The 19,865-nt window shown below is 38.7% G+C and overlaps 2 protein-coding genes across 6 annotated transcripts in view; one reads left to right on the top strand and one right to left on the bottom strand.

The window, feature by feature from the left end:
- The window catches only part of smim1 (small integral membrane protein 1), a 2,934-nt gene extending 2,484 nt beyond the window's left edge, over positions 1 to 450 (bottom strand). The window contains exon 1 of the mRNA XM_007570109.2: positions 301 to 450. Coding sequence (XP_007570171.1) covers positions 301 to 395 — 95 coding nt within the window. The 5' untranslated portion in view covers positions 396 to 450. The remainder of the gene's footprint in view (positions 1 to 300) is intronic.
- An 859-nt stretch (positions 451 to 1,309) lies between these two features.
- Positions 1,310 to 19,424, top strand: cdk11b (cyclin dependent kinase 11B). 5 transcript variants are annotated; one of them, XM_007570105.2, is made up of 21 exons: positions 1,310 to 1,382; positions 2,131 to 2,261; positions 2,610 to 2,749; positions 2,833 to 2,960; positions 3,073 to 3,220; positions 3,728 to 3,790; positions 4,661 to 4,797; positions 5,502 to 5,627; positions 5,716 to 5,814; positions 6,042 to 6,176; positions 6,255 to 6,329; positions 7,489 to 7,715; positions 8,756 to 8,846; positions 8,936 to 9,057; positions 9,148 to 9,253; positions 9,392 to 9,513; positions 11,283 to 11,390; positions 11,803 to 11,919; positions 12,289 to 12,437; positions 17,525 to 17,714; positions 18,916 to 19,424. In XM_007570105.2, exons 2-21 carry the CDS (start codon positions 2,145 to 2,147, stop codon positions 19,006 to 19,008), a joined length of 2,493 nt encoding a protein of 830 aa, XP_007570167.1. In that variant the 5' UTR covers positions 1,310 to 1,382; positions 2,131 to 2,144; the 3' UTR covers positions 19,009 to 19,424. The 5 variants fall into 5 exon arrangements, with proteins under 5 accessions (XP_007570167.1, XP_016536219.1, XP_016536218.1 ...); XM_016680733.1 differs by lacking the exon at positions 1,310 to 1,382 and having other exon boundaries at positions 2,042 to 2,261; positions 3,731 to 3,790; XM_016680732.1 differs by lacking the exon at positions 1,310 to 1,382 and having other exon boundaries at positions 2,042 to 2,261.
- Positions 19,425 to 19,865: the final 441 nt, after the last annotated feature.

Raw genomic sequence — 19,865 nt, 5'->3', positions numbered from 1 at the left:
AATGTCAGATCAACAAATGAAAGACTTTCTGCATTTAAAATGAAAAATAAAGACTTTTTTTTCACAAGTTAAAAAAAAGAAAACAGCATTACTTGAAAAAGACCCTTAAAAAAGTCTGGAGAACTTTCCAAGGTTGTAAAAATTGCGAAACTATTTACATAAATGTATTATGAAAACAGGGTTAAAGTATTTCCTCACTGTTGTGTCTCCCCGTCTAAGGAACCCAGCAGTTTAGCTGATTACTCAACAAACTATTTCCCTTCATTTAAAATAGATTTTTGGGATTCATCTTCATCTCACCTCCTTCCAGTAGACTCTGAAGCTGCTACGTTCATGTTGATGTTGCTCTCATTCCAGCGGTCATAATGCACGCTGTTCTCCCCGTTGGACTCCATTGGAAGTGTCTTCTTCTATTATTAGAGGTTTATGTGCAATTATTCCCTGTTCACTGCCAGTCTAGAGACAGAAGTACAATATGTTACATGCAAGTCAATATTTGCAGTAGCAAGGAAATTAATCTGCTTTAAAATTAGGTTTGATATCTGAAAGGTTGGCTGATTACTTTGATGAGTAAAAAAGGAACCTCAGATAGAGTCTTACCTTTAAAACTAATGTCAAACAATAACTGTCAGTTTTAAGAAACAGGAAAAAAATGTTTTTCTTACTTGTGGCTGATAACAACAAGCTTGGAAGGTCTTCTTTCAAATCCTTAAAAAGAAAGCACTGCCTCGGTCTCAGTGTCAGACTTTGGCCAAAGGTCACTGTTATAAATCTATGAGCTGTTCTTGTCTTTCTTCTTAACTTTATTATACAACACTTTCCCAGTGATAAACCCAGTTTAGTTCTTGCCCTTATGAATTCAGGGTTTTATCACATCCTGAGCAGATATGAAGAAATGCAAACCATGAAAAAATAAGGCAGTAAATATGTTCCTGACAAGCTCACCTTGCATATATGCTATTCATTTTATCAACAACAAAAATATTTTTTATCTGGAATACAGGATATGAAGCAAAACAGCAGCCAAAGGTCATTTTTACATAAAATTAAAAGATTGAAAGTAGATAAAGACTTGAATGTTTTGCCTTATGGTTTTATGAACAGATCATAAGGTTTTAATATTATTAATTATTAATAGTTAGTTATTAATAGTGTATAGAAGGAAATGCAAACTGTATTCCAGATTATATTTTCAGTATAACGTGATATAATACAACATAAGGGGCAGTGACACTGTTTACTTTTTAAATAGAACAAAAAATTTCTTGAATTTCGTAAATTTTCGTTCGATTAGATGTGCTAATTCACAGGAAGGTTTTGTTTCACACCGGAAGCAGTGTGAACGTGTGTGACACGATTAAACTTCCGCTGCGCATCTTCAGGTGTGTTTGGGTATTTTATTTTCTCAGCGATTATTTTAATTAAGCTCTGCATTCACGCCTTTATTTTAAGATATCAAAACTGCTACACACATGACAGTTAAAATGTATAAAAACTGTGATATTTATTTCTTTGTAAAATACATATTTTTAGCTGCAGAATTTTTTTAGCAACGGTCTCACATGCTAGCTTACGCTAAAGTTTGCTAATGCTAGCACCGTGGTAGCATTCCTGCCCAATATAAAACTTAAAATAGCTTTTGAAAGTTTAACATGCTGCTATGTTACTCTTTGAAATTTGGGAGTTTATACGTGGTGTCCAGCTTATCAAATTCGTCACAGAGTTTAAGGTTTTAAGCTATTTTACTGACTTAGCTGCTTATAACCCTGCTTACAACACGGCTGCCGCAATGTTAACTAGCACTGTAACGTGGAAACGACAAACCTGACTTAAAATTGTACAGCGTATTGAGTCCATATGCTGCTTAGGTATGAAACAGCACTGTATATTATTAGTGTTTTGTGTACCTACACGCTGAGTGCTGTTTTAGCAGGGGAATATAACTCAAAAAGGTTGCAGTAACGTCACACATGAATCATTTTAAAAACAAATGCAGTACTGTATTATTATTATTATTATTTATTTTTTACAAAGTTGCGCTCGTGTGGTTTTCAGGCTTGTGTTTACTAATGTGTAACACCAGTGCTGTGATAAATCTTTGTGTACGTCTGTGTTTGTCATGTGAATCAGGTGGTGGTTTGTGGATGCTGATGGGGGACGAAAAGGAGACCTGGAAAGTAAAAACTCTTGACGAAATCTTGCAGGAAAAAAAACGTCGACGAGAATTAGAAGAGAAAACTGTTATTAAGCGCCAGAAAAATGTAAAGTGCCTTTAAGGAAAAACATAAACATTGTAGCCATGTAAAACATGCATGCTTATGGAAATGTGAGCATTATCCTTGAAATTTTCCTGGTAATGTTAATAAACTAATTTACAATTTCATTTTCAGAGGTATTTTTAATTGGTCTTTTTTTGTGTCAGATCAGCATTTATTATTTTTCTGAAAAATTGTAACACAAAAAAGCCCAAAAATCTATCTGAGTTTTGTAGGTGCATTTTAGATATCTTGTTTCTGATTTGAGCTTGCTCTAATAATTAGCTGTTGTCATTTCATATTGATAAGGTTTTGGATTTCAGGCACTAATAAATGTTGCCTTGTTTTACGCAGTTCTCACAGGGCGTTGTTCCACAGACGAATGATCGGGAACCAAAGCGAGACACTCCGGAGGAAGGAGAACTACGAGATCAAAGAATGGAAATAACAATTCGTAATTCCCCGTACGTACGGGAGGACTCGACAGAGGATAGGTAGATTATACCATGATACAAATGTGTTAGTTAGTAACGGTTATTAGTGAAATCTAACAGTGTTTGTGTTATATTTCTGGTAGAGGAGAGGAAGACGAGTCACTAGCAATCAAGCCCCCGCAGCAGGTTGCGAGGAAGGACAAAACGCATCACAGAAAAGAGGAGAAGAGAAAGGATAAAAGACGTCACCGCAGTCACTCTGCTGAAGGCGGTGAGACGTTTGATTGATTACGCAGACAGAAACGTGATTGACTGAGCGTCTTACCAAAATTTCGATCATTTCTTTTGCTTTTTTTTTCCCCTACGGTTGATTACGATTAAAGCTGGAGGTAAACACGTACGAGTCAAAGACAAAGAAAAGGAGCGAGACAGCGATCGCCGGAAGCGGCGATGGGAGGAAGACAAAGCACGCAGAGACTGGGAGAGGCAGAAACGAAGGGAACAAGCCAGAGCTCATTCTCGCAGAGAGAGGTGAGCGTTAATGTTAGTTATCGATTGATTTTATGGTAATCATATATGGTTTTAAATGTAACCACCCCATCATCTATGGATGTAATGCATTTTACAAATGTAATTCAATTTTCTTTTTTACAATATGTTAAACTTTGGGGTGGGCGATATGACAATATTACATCTTAAACAACTACAACCTGTTGAGGATGTACCAGAGCAGAGATCTGGTGGGCTCATAGGACACAGGTCCTGGAGGTCCTGTCCTGGTTTTGCTCAGATACATCAGTTTCTGTTTTGTCTGCTTCCTTCAGCTTCATAAATGAACTTTTATGCAGCAGGAATGAAATGACTACTGGTTTTCCATGTGCACCATGGTACCCGTTTGATATCCGAATAGTCAGTTTTAACAGTTTGAAAGTAAAATTACCTTTAAAGCCATATTCAGGTACGGTGCTACTATAGACTCAGGTGTTTCTGATTGTCCACCAAATGCAATTGAAGCTATTTTGTCCTCATTACACACAGAAGAAAACTCCAAGAACACTCCCCTCCTCCAGCTGTTCCTAGGTGTCTAGCGGCTAATGCTAAGTAAGTAAACATTTAGGTGGTTGTTTGCTAGCTCTTCAGTGGTCTGGTTAGTCTGTTGAACTTGTTGTTGATTTGTGAGGTTTTGTGAACAACGTGCTTCTAGACAGTTAAAATAATTACAACAGGGTTTAGATCTAATTTCACACAGTGTCACTGCAGCAGACCTTAACAGTAACTTAAAATATCATGTTTGCAACTAATTAAAAAAGACTTAGAGTATTGTTTGGGTTGAAACATTGTATTTTATTTTGATAAACCAAAAACATGAGTGGGTTGGTGAGAGAGTGATCAACTAGGAAGAATGTGAAAATTCTACTTATAATAATAATAATAATAATAATAATAATTGTAATGTTTATAATTAAGTTGAATAATATCTGTGATAAATATACACAATGATCAAAATGCGGGCTATTAAGTAGTAGGTAGTACATAGATATTAAGTAGTAAGAGTGCACCTTACCTGAGTACTGGTGTTGTTTTACCTTTTAAGTTCAAAGAAATTTTCTTGAATTTGGCAAAACCATTTAAGACAAGGTGTAAATATGCCAGTGTACAGATTAAATATCAGTTGTGTTTGTTACAACGTATGAAAATTACGCAAATGATCAGAATCTCTTCCAAAGTGCTCCATTAGGCCTTTACCTTAACAGCTGGGCTTTTATGTCTTGAAATTGTCATGAAAATAAGGATTTGTTTGACAAATAAAGTTGCCATATTGCCCATCCTTAAGTTTTGCTGTAGTTGTGCATTTATTCCCTGAAAGCATCTAAACCAAAAACACACAAAACATTTGGATGATGTGGCAGAGTTTCTTAAGTTTTTTGCTGGTGTAAACGATCTGCTTCTTTTCGATGTTTTTGACCACAGAGACCGTCTGGAGCAGCAGGAGCGCCAGCGCGAACGAGACCGGAAGATTCGCGAGCAACAGAAAGAGCAACGGGAATTTAAAGAGAGAGAGCGAAGGGTAGACGATCGACACAAAGAGAGAGGGAGTCGGCGAGAAAGTTAGTCTTTACAAAAGATGCATTTTTTACGTTCTTCCCTGCTTATTGAATGATGTTCTGTCTTCAGTGGAGTGACATCATACATAGTAAATCAGAAGCGTACATATACCAAATAAAAAGACACACGCACCTTTTGTTTTCTTCTGAAGTTAAATCAGACCAAACGTCTCCTGTTTATGTCAGTCAGAATTACAGAAATTATTTATTTTTGCTAAAAACCACAATATTGAGAGAAATAATACATTACTAATGTTACAATTACATTCAACAATGTTTTAACTGCTTATAAATTGATATGATTTGACAGTTCTACTCCCGATGAGTTACGCTAAATACATTTGTCGTCAGTGAGTGTCGTGACAGATTTTTCAATCTGTGATTAAACTTTGGCCTGTCAATACAACCTTAAGGAGATTACAATTTCCCCTTTTTATCTGCTCTTGTGACTGACTGCATTGAACATCAAATTTCATGCATTTCTGGTCTGAAAAGTCAGTTATTTATATTGGAACCAAAAGTGACATTACAAGCTCACTGACAGAGTTTCCGATCAAGTTGAAAATTCTCAGCTTTAGGTCCACAGCCAGTTTATTTGTGCATCTCTATCAACAGAAAGGACTTATCACTTTCAAAGGATGTCATTATACAACCTTGTAAATTCGTAAAGCTCTCTTTTATTCCCTCTCATTCGCTCTCATTCACAGTACCGTCTCACCATCGCATGCTACCCGACGAGTATGACGACAAGTCAAAACAAGCTCACCGCAGTCGCAGTCCGACTCGCGGTTCCCGGGACCGGTCTGAGCACAGCGAGCCACGGAAAATTCCAGGTGAGGATTTAACGTAAAACCTGCGTCGTCCTTCAGATCATTTCTTTGTCAGCTGTTGTTATAGTAATTTCTTTTTAAATTTATTTAGCATCTAAAGAGGAGAGGCTAGATGTTCAAGACCTGCTTGCAGACCTCCAAGACATTAGTGATGTTGAAAGGAAGACCAGCACGGCAGAATCCTCCATTGGTAACGCAGAGCTGCACTTAACAATGACCATATAGGTTTAAATTCATGTTGACTAGTGTTGCAACCCAAATACCTTTGAAAGAAATTCAATTTTTATCCCTTTTACAGTTATAGAAATTCAGATTAGCTGCATTGTGCCTCTTTCTACACTATACGTTGATTATTTTTACCTTCCCAGCTTCATTGATTTTCTTTCTCCTCAGTCAAATTCTCTCTGTCTTGCTTAGCATCAGGATCAGGTTCTGAGGAGGAGGATGAAGAGGAAGGAGAGGATCAGTCCAGCAGCCAGAGTGAGGGGGAGGAGGAGGAGGAAGACGAAGGAGAGTCTGTTTCAGCGTCGGGACGGTCTGAGCAGAGTGCAGGTAAAATGTGTTGCTTTTCTGTTTCTAAATGTCGCTCAAACCTAATAATAATAAAAACATGGCTTTTTCCCCATTCAGAGGATGTGAGTGAGGAAGAGCAGTCAGATGAAGACGTTGAGGAAGAGAGGGAAAATGGAAAGCACATACCTGCAGGTTGGTGAAGCCCGGATTCATGAGCTGCCGGACACTGTTGTTTTTGTGAAATTAACATGATTTATAGTGAATTAAAAATTTTTTTTTCTTATTTCTCAAATGCTGGTCATCTTCAACTGACAGCTCCTTAAATGTTCCTTTTCAGGTGCTTCTAGCTTTTAAGTCCATTTCTTTGTAATTGATTAAGAGACGACATTTCTAATGCAGTCTTATACTTCATTAAAATGCTTGAGATGCCGTAAAATAAAACTCAACGTTTCTTCAGTTTTCTGCTGAATTTACTCACCAGTGAGGTTCTGGATCTCTCCTGTGTATTTTTTTGAAACACTTTGTCCCGACTGTTCAGTTTCTGCCAGATATCTGTACAGCCATCACTCTTATTGGTTTATAATTTGTCCCTAAAGATTTATCTGAATTTTATTTATTTTTTGTTCATCATGTTCATATTTGACTTCTCAATGTGGTTGCAGTTAATCTTGTGCAGACAAACCTTAAAGAAGTTTGTAAATTTAGCGCGTTTCTTGGGTCATAAAATGTCATGATTTGTTTTTTGGCTCCTTTCTGCGAGACTCAATATTTTAGTCCTAAATCTCTTGAAAAACAATTAACTTTATCAGCAGAATAATAATCTTCATAGCATATGCTATCTTTTTGCAAGCTGTGCAGCAAAAATAGAAGATAATTGATAAAGATTAGCGGCATGCTTTGCTCAAACTCAAGCTTATTATTAGCACTTTAACAACAGAGATTAGGAGTTGAGTTTTATAACTGATCGTTGGTCCAATCATTTTAAAATGCCTCAGTATGCTTGATATGTCAGATCAATGTCTGAACGTGTGCCATGAAATTTAAATATTAAATTTACATTTTTAAACCAAAAAGAAAAAGAATAAGAATACATACACAAAGTAATATTCTTTTGCTTGTTGTACAGAACAGAAATAACAGTTTTAATGATTTATTATATTGTTGATTTTAATACAGTCAGTATTAAAATCAACTTTGTTAGATTGAACTTTAATAGCATCTGCCATAAAAAAGAACAAAAACAAATTCAGCTACAGAATCACAACATTGATCATGTAGTTTCTGAATTCATGTCCCTCTTCAAACAAACTTAATCAAATAATTTTAACTGACTTCACTCTTGCTGTTGCAGTTCCAGAATCCCGTTTTGACCACGACTCTGAGGAGACCGGCGAGGAGGAGGAGGACGACGAAGAGGAGGAGGACGATGAAGAGGAAGGTAGAGAGGGTGACCCCACCCCTCAGTCCCAAACTCACTCCCGTTCGCCCACCCCCGAGGAGAACTACATTCCAGAGTCCCCTCCAGTTTCACCTGTGGAGCTGAAGAAGGAGCTTCCCAAATATCTGCCGGCTTTGCAGGTCAGCGTTCCAATACAGACACGTTGCATGTTGTTTACATTTGGAAATTTCGAGCCTGTGCACAACGGTGAGGGGCAAAAAGACGATTCTTTTATGTGCCATCCATAATCTCTATGCCTTGGTAGAACAATTCTCTTTACTAAATAAAACCTTTAGATTGTAGGTGTTATTAATTTAGTGCAATGCACCACAACAAATGGAAAAATCGTTGAAGAATAACTCAAAACCGCTTGTGTTCTTCTTTTTTCTAACTCTGTGTGTCGGCTACACTACACACTCACATGCACACACACACACACACACACACACACACACACACACACACACACACACACTCATTGCCATGGCAACTGACTGAAAACAGCTCCACCAGTGTATCAGGATTAGGACTGTTGTAAACAATTATTTTAGTAATCGAGCATTCTATTGATTATTCCAACAATTAATCAAATAAAAATATTTATCAAATAAAATACTGGTAAATACTGCCATAACTGCAGTATTACTATCAGATATTGACATCTGCACTAGTTACTAGTTAGAAAATTAGCCTGTAACAATAATAGCCCACTTTTTAAAGTGCATATTGAAGGTTGTTTTAAATGGCTGAAAAATATTTGTGATATATATTTAAAAACATTTGTGATTTTGATTAAATGGAACCACTACAATTGTGAAATTGTGTTTTTTCTGGCATTAGTGGAGTAACGAAATATATTTTGTTTCAGTGTCATTTTACATCGTTTCCCTCCCAACAGCCTCTTGATTATGTTCACATAGGTTTCGGTTTTGTGAGTTAAAGAAATTCTGTCAATAAAAGTCTTAGCTCTTTAGTCAAACAGATTTAATAAGCACTTAAATTTAGCCTTATATTAGAAGAAATGATTGTGTCATGATGACAGACTGTTTAGTCTCCCTTCAGTCACTCTACTAACCACAAGGTGATGCTTTAGAGAAAAAAAAAGCATCCTTACCTTAATTGAATAAACCTCTAATGACATTTAAAAGTTTGATTATTCGGAATGATTTTTTTTTTTTAGGGTTGCCGCAGCGTTGAAGAGTTTCAGTGTCTGAACCGGATAGAGGAGGGAACCTACGGAGTGGTGTACAGAGCCAAGGACAAGAAGACTGGTATGTACATAGACTCCTGTTTATGTTTTGATTTTGTGGAGTTTTTTTTAATGTGCTTTTTCTAGACAAATGCCGTTTTATATTTGCAGATGAGATTGTTGCCTTAAAAAGGTTGAAGATGGAGAAGGAGAAGGAAGGTTTTCCCATCACGTCTTTAAGAGAGATTAACACGATTCTGAAAGCCCAACATCCAAATATCGTCACAGTCAGGGTGAGACAACTTGACAATATTTTTGGGTGAATAACATTTGCTGTTTGTTTTTTTTTTCTAGATTGACCTGTTTCTTTTTTGCATTGTCAGGAAATTGTTGTTGGAAGCAATATGGACAAGATCTATATCGTAATGAACTATGTAGAGCATGACCTGAAGAGTCTGATGGAAACCATGAAGCAGCCTTTCTTGCCTGGTATTGTGGCATAATTTATTTATTTTTTTCTTCTTCTTATAAAAGTAGTGAAAAATTCAGTCTGACATTTTTATGACGTATAAAGGTGATTAACTAGCAGGCAGTTATTAGAAGCTCATGCAAGGCTTTTTCTTTTAGGAGAAATAAAGACTCTAATGCTTCAGCTCCTTCGAGGAGTCCGACATCTCCATGACAACTGGATTCTTCATCGGGATCTGAAGACGTCTAATCTGCTGCTGAGCCACAAGGGAATCCTTAAGGTAAGCTGACCCAGAAACTGTAAGCTAAAGTGCGTTTGTGTGCGTGCGTGCGTGTACGTGTGATGTAATGACCTGTGTGTAGAGTAAAAGGTAGAGAAGGCGATTGTGACAAACATAAATATGTTTTATATGGCTTGATTCTCCCCCCAACTCGAGAATCAAGTTTGTTAAAAGCCCCTAAGTAACTTCAAATAAGTTAAGTAATTATACTTAAATTTAGGCCTGTCACGATAAATAACAAATCAATTAATGGCACAATAAATTAAAATGAGCTCGATAAGAAAATGTGGGCGATAATTATGCCTGCTTGTGCGTCTCTCTCTCTTTCTGTCAAAGAGACCGGGTGACAGAAAGCTTCACTCCGGTGCCTCGAGTTACTCCTCCTCTCTTGTTTCCATGGTAACGGCTCAACACCCGGGGAGTTAAAAGCCTCAGTTTTCCTCTGCTCAAGCTGAACCCAGTACGCGGGACACTATAGCGAAATGACGACAAAAGTTGAACAATTTTCAATTTTCTTGTGTAGTGATGCTCGCCTGCGTGTCTACATGTATGAGCTAGAAATTTCACATGAAGAAATTATACTGTTCGCTTTTTGGGATGAGTGCAAGCAACTCAACGCGCAAACTTCATAGAAATGAATGGAGATGGAGCAGCGCTGTCTCTAGTCGTCACTGTGGGACCATTACCTCAGCTACATAATGGACTCCTGGTCTCCAACCACAGAGCGTAGCTTAACCTAAAACTCAAACTGAATGACCGAGATGAACCACCGAACTTGTGGAGCCGCAACAATACAACAAACATATCTGCACCTAAAATGCACCGATGCTGGTTTGTTTGCTTGGGGACCATCATATTGACAATCACTGAGGTGCAGTGGCGTTTTCTGGTATGTGCAACATGGGCAACTGCCCAGGGTGGCATCTTGAATGGGGCTGCCCCCTCTACCTCCTGTCATCAACTGGGATCTGAATGTGAACAGTGACTGATGCAAACCGCTCCCCCCAACTCCCCTTCCAATTTTTTATATTCATAAGAAATGTTTTAAGTCAATTCAGCACTATCTTTTCTGTGTTGGATCGGTATTGGCTGAACCTGAACCTCAGATATTGGATTTGGTATCGGAAGTGAAAAAAGTGCTGCATTCCCAGATTCAGAGTGCAGCCGCTTTGAAAGAATCCCAACTCTACCACTTCTTTCTTCTTGCTTAAAAAGTATCAAAGTCCCTTTGAAGTTTTTACAGTTGATCTTTCTGTAGACTTTGATGTGACTCTGCATTAATTAATCACCTAGTCATCATTTATAGTTTTATTGCTGAGCGTTTTATGTTTTATTTTCATCTCAGGAGTCTGTCCCCCACACATTCGTAGCTTGACCTTGACATTCGTCAACATTGCTGCAGCCTAGCATCTGCGGACATAATATACACAAATGTCTCTGTTTTGTAACCCTCAGTGGAAAATCGCATGAGAAACAGCCAGGGTAAATTAAAACATTCCAGGAAAAGAAGTTCCATTGGGAAAATATAGTTGAAAAAAAAAAATCCAAATGCAAATGTTTCTGAATCTCCAAGTTGGAAAAAAATTGCGTAGACACCTGTCAGCTTTAGATTTCTACCCAGCTTGATATTATACAAAACTACTGGTTAGTATTTGATTAGAGAAACTTGATATAGACGTGTTTGGGGAAATCTTCCGAAGACATGAACCCCTTCGCCAACAAAAACCCTGAGGTCTTACAGTTTCCCTTGTTTTGGTCCTGTTCTCTAGATTGGGGACTTCGGTTTGGCGCGGGAGTACGGCTCGCCCCTGAAGCAGTACACCCCTGTTGTGGTGACTCTGTGGTACCGATCTCCGGAGCTGCTGCTTGGAGCCAAGGTGAGATCTCAAGTTCTGCAAACCGCAAAGGGGTTGTCAGACGAAATACCTAAGCAGCATCTGACGTTCCAGACACAAAGGTGATGAACTTTTTTTTTTTTTTTTTCAAACTGATTGCATCATCTGGACCGTTGGTCTGAGAGATATATTTCCATGAAAAGACAACATCTGTGAAGCATTTGGCTTGTAAGTCACCAAATACCGCAAGTTGTTGCAGGAGTTGTAGAGCACAGGCTTCGTTTCAGCCAGACGGCAGAGGCCCAGAAAGCTATTGGAGAACATCCACACTCTCTCTCTCTTTTTCTTGCGGGGGGGGCAAATGGGGGGATGAACTCAAACAGAATTTTGCCAGGCAAGTCCGTCTGCTTGATGTTTCTGTGGATTACCGCCGTGTTTGTTCTTCTCTCCGCAGGAGTACTCTACAGCTGTGGACATGTGGTCAGTGGGCTGCATATTTGGCGAGCTCCTTACCCAGAAACCTCTTTTCCCTGGAAAATCTGAAATTGACCAAATTAACAAGATTTACAAGGTGAATGCCATCATTTGCCCTTCAAATTTAAGCTAAATTGTAGCTGCGAAGAGCAAAATGACCTTGTTTACTGCCTATGAATTTAATGTAGTGTTAAGAAGATTAAGGACGTAGTTCAACAGTTTTTCTCAGGGGGGAGCTGTTGGCAGACAGCTGACTAGACCGAAAAGCTTCCCATATTTTAGCGATTCACATACTGTAAAGCAATATAGCCATGCATGCTTGTATTAATGCCTCCTATTTTACGACTAACAAATTAAAAATGCATGCTCCATTTCTCCCAGGAGGGAAATTGTTCTCTAACTAACGACATCAATCCTTTGCAAGTGTAGCAGTTGACGTGTGTGTTTGTGTTTGTGTTGTCTGCAGGATTTGGGATCACCCAGTGAGAAGATCTGGCCTGGCTACAGCGAGCTGCCTGCTGTGAAGAAGATGAGCTTCACAGAGTATCCCTACAACAACCTGAGAAAGCGCTTTGGAGCGCTGCTGTCAGACCAAGGCTTCGACCTCATGAACAAGTAAGACTTTTTCTGGAGTTCATAGATATCTATTGGCACTTCTGAGAAAGACGTGTAAAAAGTCTTAAAAATATACATTTTTTTTTCTTTAAAGTAACACAGCTCCACACTTTTTAATGACACAAGATCCATCCTTTAATTTAACTTTTTTAATTTACTCCCACATTTAGAAATAATTGTTTTTGTTCTTAATCACTTGTCATTGTTTCCTGTAAAATACAGCGGGGTTTTTTATTTTGATTTTTTGAAATTGATCGAGGAGAATAGAAAGTTTATAGTAATCTACAATTTCATTGTTTTCTGGGTGGAAATATGATCTGGACAATATGCCAAAAATTACATAGTATGACTTTTTACGATGAAGTCCAGATCCCAATTTTACCTCTAGTTTGTTGCAACTTGTGACCCTCCACTGTGGTTTTTAATTAGACGTGCTCCAATAAACTGACCCCAATTTCTTTAATTTTATAAGAACAACGATCGGCCGATACCGGCATGAGAAACCGATCTTATCTAGTTTAACAAAGGTCTGGAAATAAGCTGCAGTTCCCTGTTGCTCTGCGGTGAGAGAGAGCTGGTTGACAGACCTGTGCATGTCTGAACATGTTTGGTTACCAATAGTCACCCGACTATTGCCAGCTTAGCGACTGACTGACTTAAAATTTAGCTACTTTTTAGACAAAAAAAAAAAAATCCATACTGACCAAAATCTGAATCAGCAGGTCAGACTTTTTAAATATTACTGGTTTGCCAAAAAAAAATGCTTGAAATTCCTATTAAAAAATGTATGAAATGTAAATAAATGTTTTTTTTTAAATCCAAATAAAATTTCTATAGTCCAAATTGCAAAAAGAAGCTTTTATGTTTCAAAGAGTCACATTGCTTTTGCGGCTTTAAACAAATTTATTTTGGCTGAAGATGTTAACATTGAATTAGGGATGCACCGATATGAACATTTGGACCGATATTGAATATTGATATCGCCCTTATTGCTGATAACTGATATTGTGCATCCCGTTATTGAATATGTGCATAAAACTTGTGCAAGCTGTCTGATTATCTCAAAAAATTATTTTAGCCACTTTTAACAATGAACACTTATTTGCCACTCCTGCCACATAATACTTGTGCACTGGTGTGAAAATGCTATATCACAATAACTGGTAACGTTGTTAGTTGTAGTAATGATATTTTTTCACAATTTCACACATTCCATTTTTCATTAACACACAAAATATTTTATTTTTTATAGCATAACTATCAAAAACAAATGAAGAAAATGTAAAACGTTTTATCTCCATCCCCTGTCTTTGATCTTGTTTGCTGCATTTCGTCGTCAGGATCTCAGGGTTTAGTCATGCAAAGAAGGTGCTTTGGTTTGGGGAAACTCAGGGACTCTTCTTTGCTTTTTGCGGATGATGTGATTCTGTCAGCTTCAGGAGGCCTTGATCTTTTGGGTGCATTTGAGCGGTTCACAGCTGAGTGTGCAGTGGATGGGATGAGAGTCAGCAGTTTGCAGCAACTGGAACTGTGTCAAGCAAGAATGGAGAGCATCCAAGTTAGTCTTTTAAAAGAAATCTCAGCGGCTGAATGTTGGGAAAACTTCAGCAAATTCTTCACTGGGATAAGAAAACACAACAAAAAAAAAACCCTGAATTTATTTCAGGGATTTTAATGCAGTGGTGGCAATGTATTTGGATGGCACAGTAAGAGCTGCATCTCACACAAACACAGATCAGCAGTCAGTGTGATTAATGCTGCATTTTAAAAAGTTTTATTTGTCACATTGTTTGGAACATTTGGTGATATTGCAGGAGACTAAAAAAATATTTTATGAAAAAATTATCAGCTGAATTACAAAAAATTTAAAGAAAAGAACCTTAAATGAACTGGTAGCCAGTACTGAATATTTCATGAACAGAGAGCATGTTTCTTTAGTCAGTAACAAGCATACAGTAAAAATTTCTATAAATGAGCGAGACATGTTTAAAATGTGCTGAGCGCCTCCTGCTGTACATTTTTTCCCTTCGGGGCGGAGCGTTCTTGGCGAGCTGATACGAAACATGACAACAGTGGCGTGTCGGTCCTTCATCAATACGCCTCGATGAGCGTCAGATCCAAGCACACGTTCCAATTCATGATCCGAAATGTTTGGACGGCACCATTCTTACGAAAATCATTTTCATATCGCAGTAATGACCTCGTCGTTTTCTCTCGCATGTTCCAAATATTTTGCTCACCAGCTGCAGGGCGAGAGTCTTTTTACTCAGATTTTTCCTGACCCGCTGAGTCTTTTGTCTACACTCATGACACTAACAACTCCACTGTGCTGCTTGAGGAATCACAGTCCAGTGAAAGTCTGGCCAGCGCTGCCCAAACTCTCCATCTGTCGGAAAGCCTTCTTACCCTGGTACTTGTTCAAACCGTGGAAGGTCAACATGGAGAGGCGTTCGGCGTAAAAAGCATGAGGGCAGAGTAGTGTGGGAGTCTGTAGGTTTAGATTCCTGTTTGGAATATCACACATCCTTGTGTGGGAATGTGTTTGAATATTGCTGTATTTGCTGTCGGACTTCAGAGGGGCCTCAGCACCAGAAGTACTTTCTAAACCTGTTCAACTTCCTGGGGAATCAAGATTTTTCCATCATCTTATCTGAATTAACTGAGCTTCATCGTCTGCTGATGCAAAGTTTAAATTCTTTATTTTCATTCCTTTCTGTGGAAAACAAGACTGTGTTGTATATGATGCTGCATGCATTGGGACAGCGATCTCTCTGCCTAACCAGCATCCTACACAGCATTAGTATATGTTTTTACAAGGGCCGTACTACCAATTTCCTTAATTTTGGGTAGGGCTGAAACGATTCCCGGAATAATTGGAATACCTCAATTATTAAGATTCCTCGAGGAAAATTAATTTGCCTCGAAGCTTCGTTAAATTATGTTTTATTATGTAGCGCACCGTGTTTGTCCCGGATCGTTATTTGTGTTGCGCAGCGCTCTTATTTCTGCCTTTGAGTTGTTGTGAAGTGCTAGAAGCATGGTGTTGAATTGCGCGGTGTGTTGTCAGGGTTTGGGTTGGGTTGAGTTTGTCAGGCTTAAGGATTGTTGAATTTTGCGGCGCGATGGTTGGAGTACAATAGCTTTTGTGGTGTCGGAATCACGTCACAGTTTGAGAGACAGAGAAAGAGACAGAGAGATTCCTCGATTAATTGTTTACAACAGCCCTAATTTTGGGAGATCTGTGATTGACCACTGATCTTATTTGCCTCCACAAAGGTCTGAAAATCAGCCACTGTCTCCTTTTGCTCTCCTATGAGAGATGGCTCAGGGTTTCCTTCAGAAAACTTACTTGGCCAGGGGGTAGAGGCACACAGACAGCTGTCAAGTGTATTTTTGAGTTAAATGTTTAAGGTTGATAGGAAATTTGAAACTGTAAAAATCCAAACACAAAAAATACACTTGTCACTTTATTCAGTGAAGTTGTTGGCATGTAAAATGGTAAAGTCAGGGAGTGATTACGGCGTTCCAGTGAATAAAGAAACACCTGGCTTCAGTCAATCAATGCAGCAAAATATTCCTTTACAACATGAATCAGAATTGTTGTCTAATAAATTGTGGAACATACCAAAAATTAAATCCAACCAGGTAAGTATTTTGCGTTCAAACGTCCAGAAACTAAGTCTGTAATAAAGAAAAAAAAAAAAAAAGGAGAACTTGAATGGCAATTTTTGCACCAAACCACAGTGATGATGGGTCATGGGTTTGATCAAACATCTGGCTTTAGATGCGTAGCATCTGGCAGGTAATGAAAAACAAAGTGCTGTGAGTTGAAAGCCATTTGAAGTGTTTTCCTTCAGCTGTGCCTGAGCCTGATTCAGCTGAGTAAACCCATTGTATTCAGCCAAGTATTTAAGTTTTTAAACCATTTATGTGTAATCAAATTGGCGGTATTAAACAAATCTCTGCAATTACCGGGTCCTGAAAAGAGCTACTTAAAGACATTAAAAGTAGCGATTTTTCTTTTAATAATTACACACTGCAGACATGTTGACGCGGCTTTGCCATGACTCTACTGGCAGCCGTATTTCAGCCGCGATGATGAAGTTTAGGAGTTAAATGCACTCTGTGACCCTAATGGGATCAATAAGAAATGCTGTCATCGAGACACTAAGTCGGGACATTTCACTTTTTTGACTTCCAAGACTAGATGTTGAGAATCCTCAGTCTGACAGCACGTCCAAACGCGGATGCTTTTGCAAAATCAAGATTTTTCACCACATTTTCTTCTCCACCTACACAGTTTTTTGATTCTCTTAAAAAAAACAAAAAAAAAAACAACTCTGTTTACGGTGTATTGTAGGTGTTGTCTGGATACCTGGAGATTATTAGAAACTGAGCTAGCCCACTGTGGCTCTGTTAGCTCGTAACCACAACAATAACGGAGACGTTTCTATGGGTTTTTATTTGTCCGTCACACTTTGTATTAACTGTCTCAACTGAATGCCAGAGGTAAACAAAAACTTTTAAAGGACTGAAACGAAAGAGAACAGGAACTACATTTAGAGATGAATCAGTGAGGTACAGAAAAAGAAGAGAAATGATAAGAATCAGTCGCTGGTTGATTGAAAGCATTGGCTTTCCAAAACAGTGAATTCTAGGTAAAAGCATCACTCTTGGATCAATGTCACTTCTTTTTAACACATAAATGGCTGGCTGGTATTGGGATCAGCCTTTTGGTAGCGTGTTAGAAAAAGAAACTGAGTTTGGTCAGTGTCACCATCTCTTGCAACATCCGCTGGCCGTTTCTCGCCACCATTTTTTATATATATTTTTTTTTGGCTATTGCACATAAAGACAATTCCTTTATATTTCATCCTGCCTAAAAAGCCCTGATCTGTTTTCCAAATGGAGAGAGACGGCTCTGAATGAGCTAAACCCCAAAACTGTGATGAAAGAATCAGAGGCAAGGGCAGCTACGCACAAGTCAGGCACTGGAGAAATCCAAATAATAATTGCTCCGTTTCACATTGCAGTCCAAACTAGGCACAGATCAGTGAATAAATAATAAGTGATTGTCCGTTTTCCAGATTCCTCACCTACTGCCCCAGTAAGAGGATCTCAGCCGACGAGGCCTTGAAGCACGAGTACTTCAGGGAGACGCCTCTCCCGATCGACCCCTCCATGTTCCCCACCTGGCCGGCCAAGAGCGAGCAGCAGAGGGTGAAGAGAGGCACCAGCCCTCGTCCGCCCGAGGGAGGCCTGGGCTACAGTCAACTGGTAATGACATTAGGCTCCACTTTCTCCATGACACACAGCTACCAGGCTTTCTTAGTGCTGCCTGTGTTAAATAGATTACAGACCCTCGAGCTTCTGCTTTGTGTCCGACTATTTCCTCCTTGTGTTTTCCAAGATGTGCTCCCTGAAGTTTCTAATGTTTTCTGCAGCGGTCCCGCTCGCCCATAAGGATATTATTGAAACTTTTCAGCAGCAGTTTCAATATTTTCCACCTTCCCGTACGAAACGGAGCGTGCCAGAAAGCTGTTGGTTGTTATTTCAGTTTTATTCTTGAGAAACGCCCAAATCCACGAAGCCGCCGAACCCGGAATGATTGATAACTGTGTTAATAATTAGCGTCCTCTTGCCCGCTTCTTTGGATTAACAATAAAAGTGCCTTGAAAAATAATTCCAGCGTAATTTATAATGGTCTGTGCTAAACACTTGCAAAAGTATTCAATTTGCTTTCCAGATACAAATACCAACTTTAAAGTATTTATTTGGATTTTTTGCAATTGACCAACTCAGGAAAATATCATGCAGTCACCATTTTTCCCCACATAAGGAAATCATTGTGCTGATTAGGCAGGATAATTATATTACATTAAGAAGTTCTAATTCTATTGTTTGTCCTATTGTTTTAGTCAGTTTCAGTTTCTGAACAAATTAAAGTTGAGTTGTTTTTACATGTTTGACCTGATTTTGTGAAGCTATTGCTGTATTTAAGTGTGCTGTACTGGTTCAGAATGACCAAATATATTTGTAGTTTTACTAAATTTACGACTTTCTTCTGGTATTTTGTGCCTTTATTCTGCTAACATTGTGGCTTTATTCTTGTCATTAAACAAAAAAAGGAAAATCTCTTGACCTCGAATGCTCCATCCCAAGACCACGATACGATTGAGTAAAAATGTAGAGTCCATAACTAGACCAAAACCTCAAAAATATGGTTTTGACACCGATATTGAGCCTGAGTGAAAACACACAGATGGCGCACTTCTCCAAATTTTATTTGTAAAACATTTCTATTCCTTCCACTTGACAATAATGTTATACTTTGAATCTATCACCTAAAGTCCAATGTGGTTGAAACGTGACAAAATGTGGAGAAAACATAAACGTGTATGAGTGATTTTTTTAAGAGGTTGCACACAACAAACACAGAAGTGTAAAACAGATGCATTTGTTTCCTTTTTAACACCAGGGTGACGACGACCTGAAAGACACTGGTTTCCACCTGACGACCAGCAACCTCGGAGCGTCTGCTGTTGGGCCCGGGTTCAGCCTCAAATTCTGATCAGAAAAAACCAGCCGGGACTTTTCTCTGCCTCGCTCGCTCAAGAGGAGCAGAGCAACGAGTTCTGGGACTCGTTCGTTTGAAGCCAGGCGGTTTCGCCGCTGCAGACTAGGTCGGTGTCTGCTAAACAACTGATCTCAGAAACTCAGGACTGTCCAGCAGCAGGACTCGTTTTAGTTGGAAATCTTTTCATTTCTGTGAATTCAACATTTCAGAAGTGACTGTTTCTGCTCCTCAACAGGAATGCACCATTTAGAAGTTTCACTCTCATGGTTGACCTTTTTTTTTTTTAATGGTTCCCTGACTACCTGAGCTACTGTATAATCATGCATACTTGCCATATGATCCATCAGAAATTTACTGCTGACATAACGTTACGTTGACTGTTTTTCTAAGAAATAAAATTTGAAACTTTGCTTTGTCTGTTGTTGTCTGCTGTGTTTATAAATCCTGCCCAGCCTGCACAAACACAGGAAAATTAAACCCTGCAGAAATCCAGTCTTTAACTAAACTCAGAGTTCAACTTGTTGAACTCAGAGAACAAAAGTTTTGCACACTTTCTCAATTTATTTATTTTTTGTTCTTTTAAGTGAAGAAAAAAAAAAGAAATCCCGACTCTGTCTTTGTTTAGTAACCAGCTTTATTGCATCAGATTTAAACCAATAAATTCTCTGATTGAGAGCCAAAGAAAAATAAACAGTCTCGCTTCGGTTCCTGCAAGACTGCGAGCTGCTTTCGCTGGAGGCTAGAAAATCCTCCCTCCTCCCCCCTCTCACCGCCACCCCTCCGCTTGTCCTGGTTCTTCTGCAGACAGCCGTAAATGGAAAAATTCATTAATCAGTTTTATCTGTCCCCTG

The sequence above is a fragment of the Poecilia formosa genome, unplaced genomic scaffold, assembly GCF_000485575.1.
Source record: "Poecilia formosa unplaced genomic scaffold, Poecilia_formosa-5.1.2 Scaffold255, whole genome shotgun sequence".
NCBI classification, from domain to species: Eukaryota; Metazoa; Chordata; class Actinopteri; order Cyprinodontiformes; family Poeciliidae; genus Poecilia; species Poecilia formosa.
This window is presented reverse-complemented; position numbering and strand designations above follow the sequence as displayed.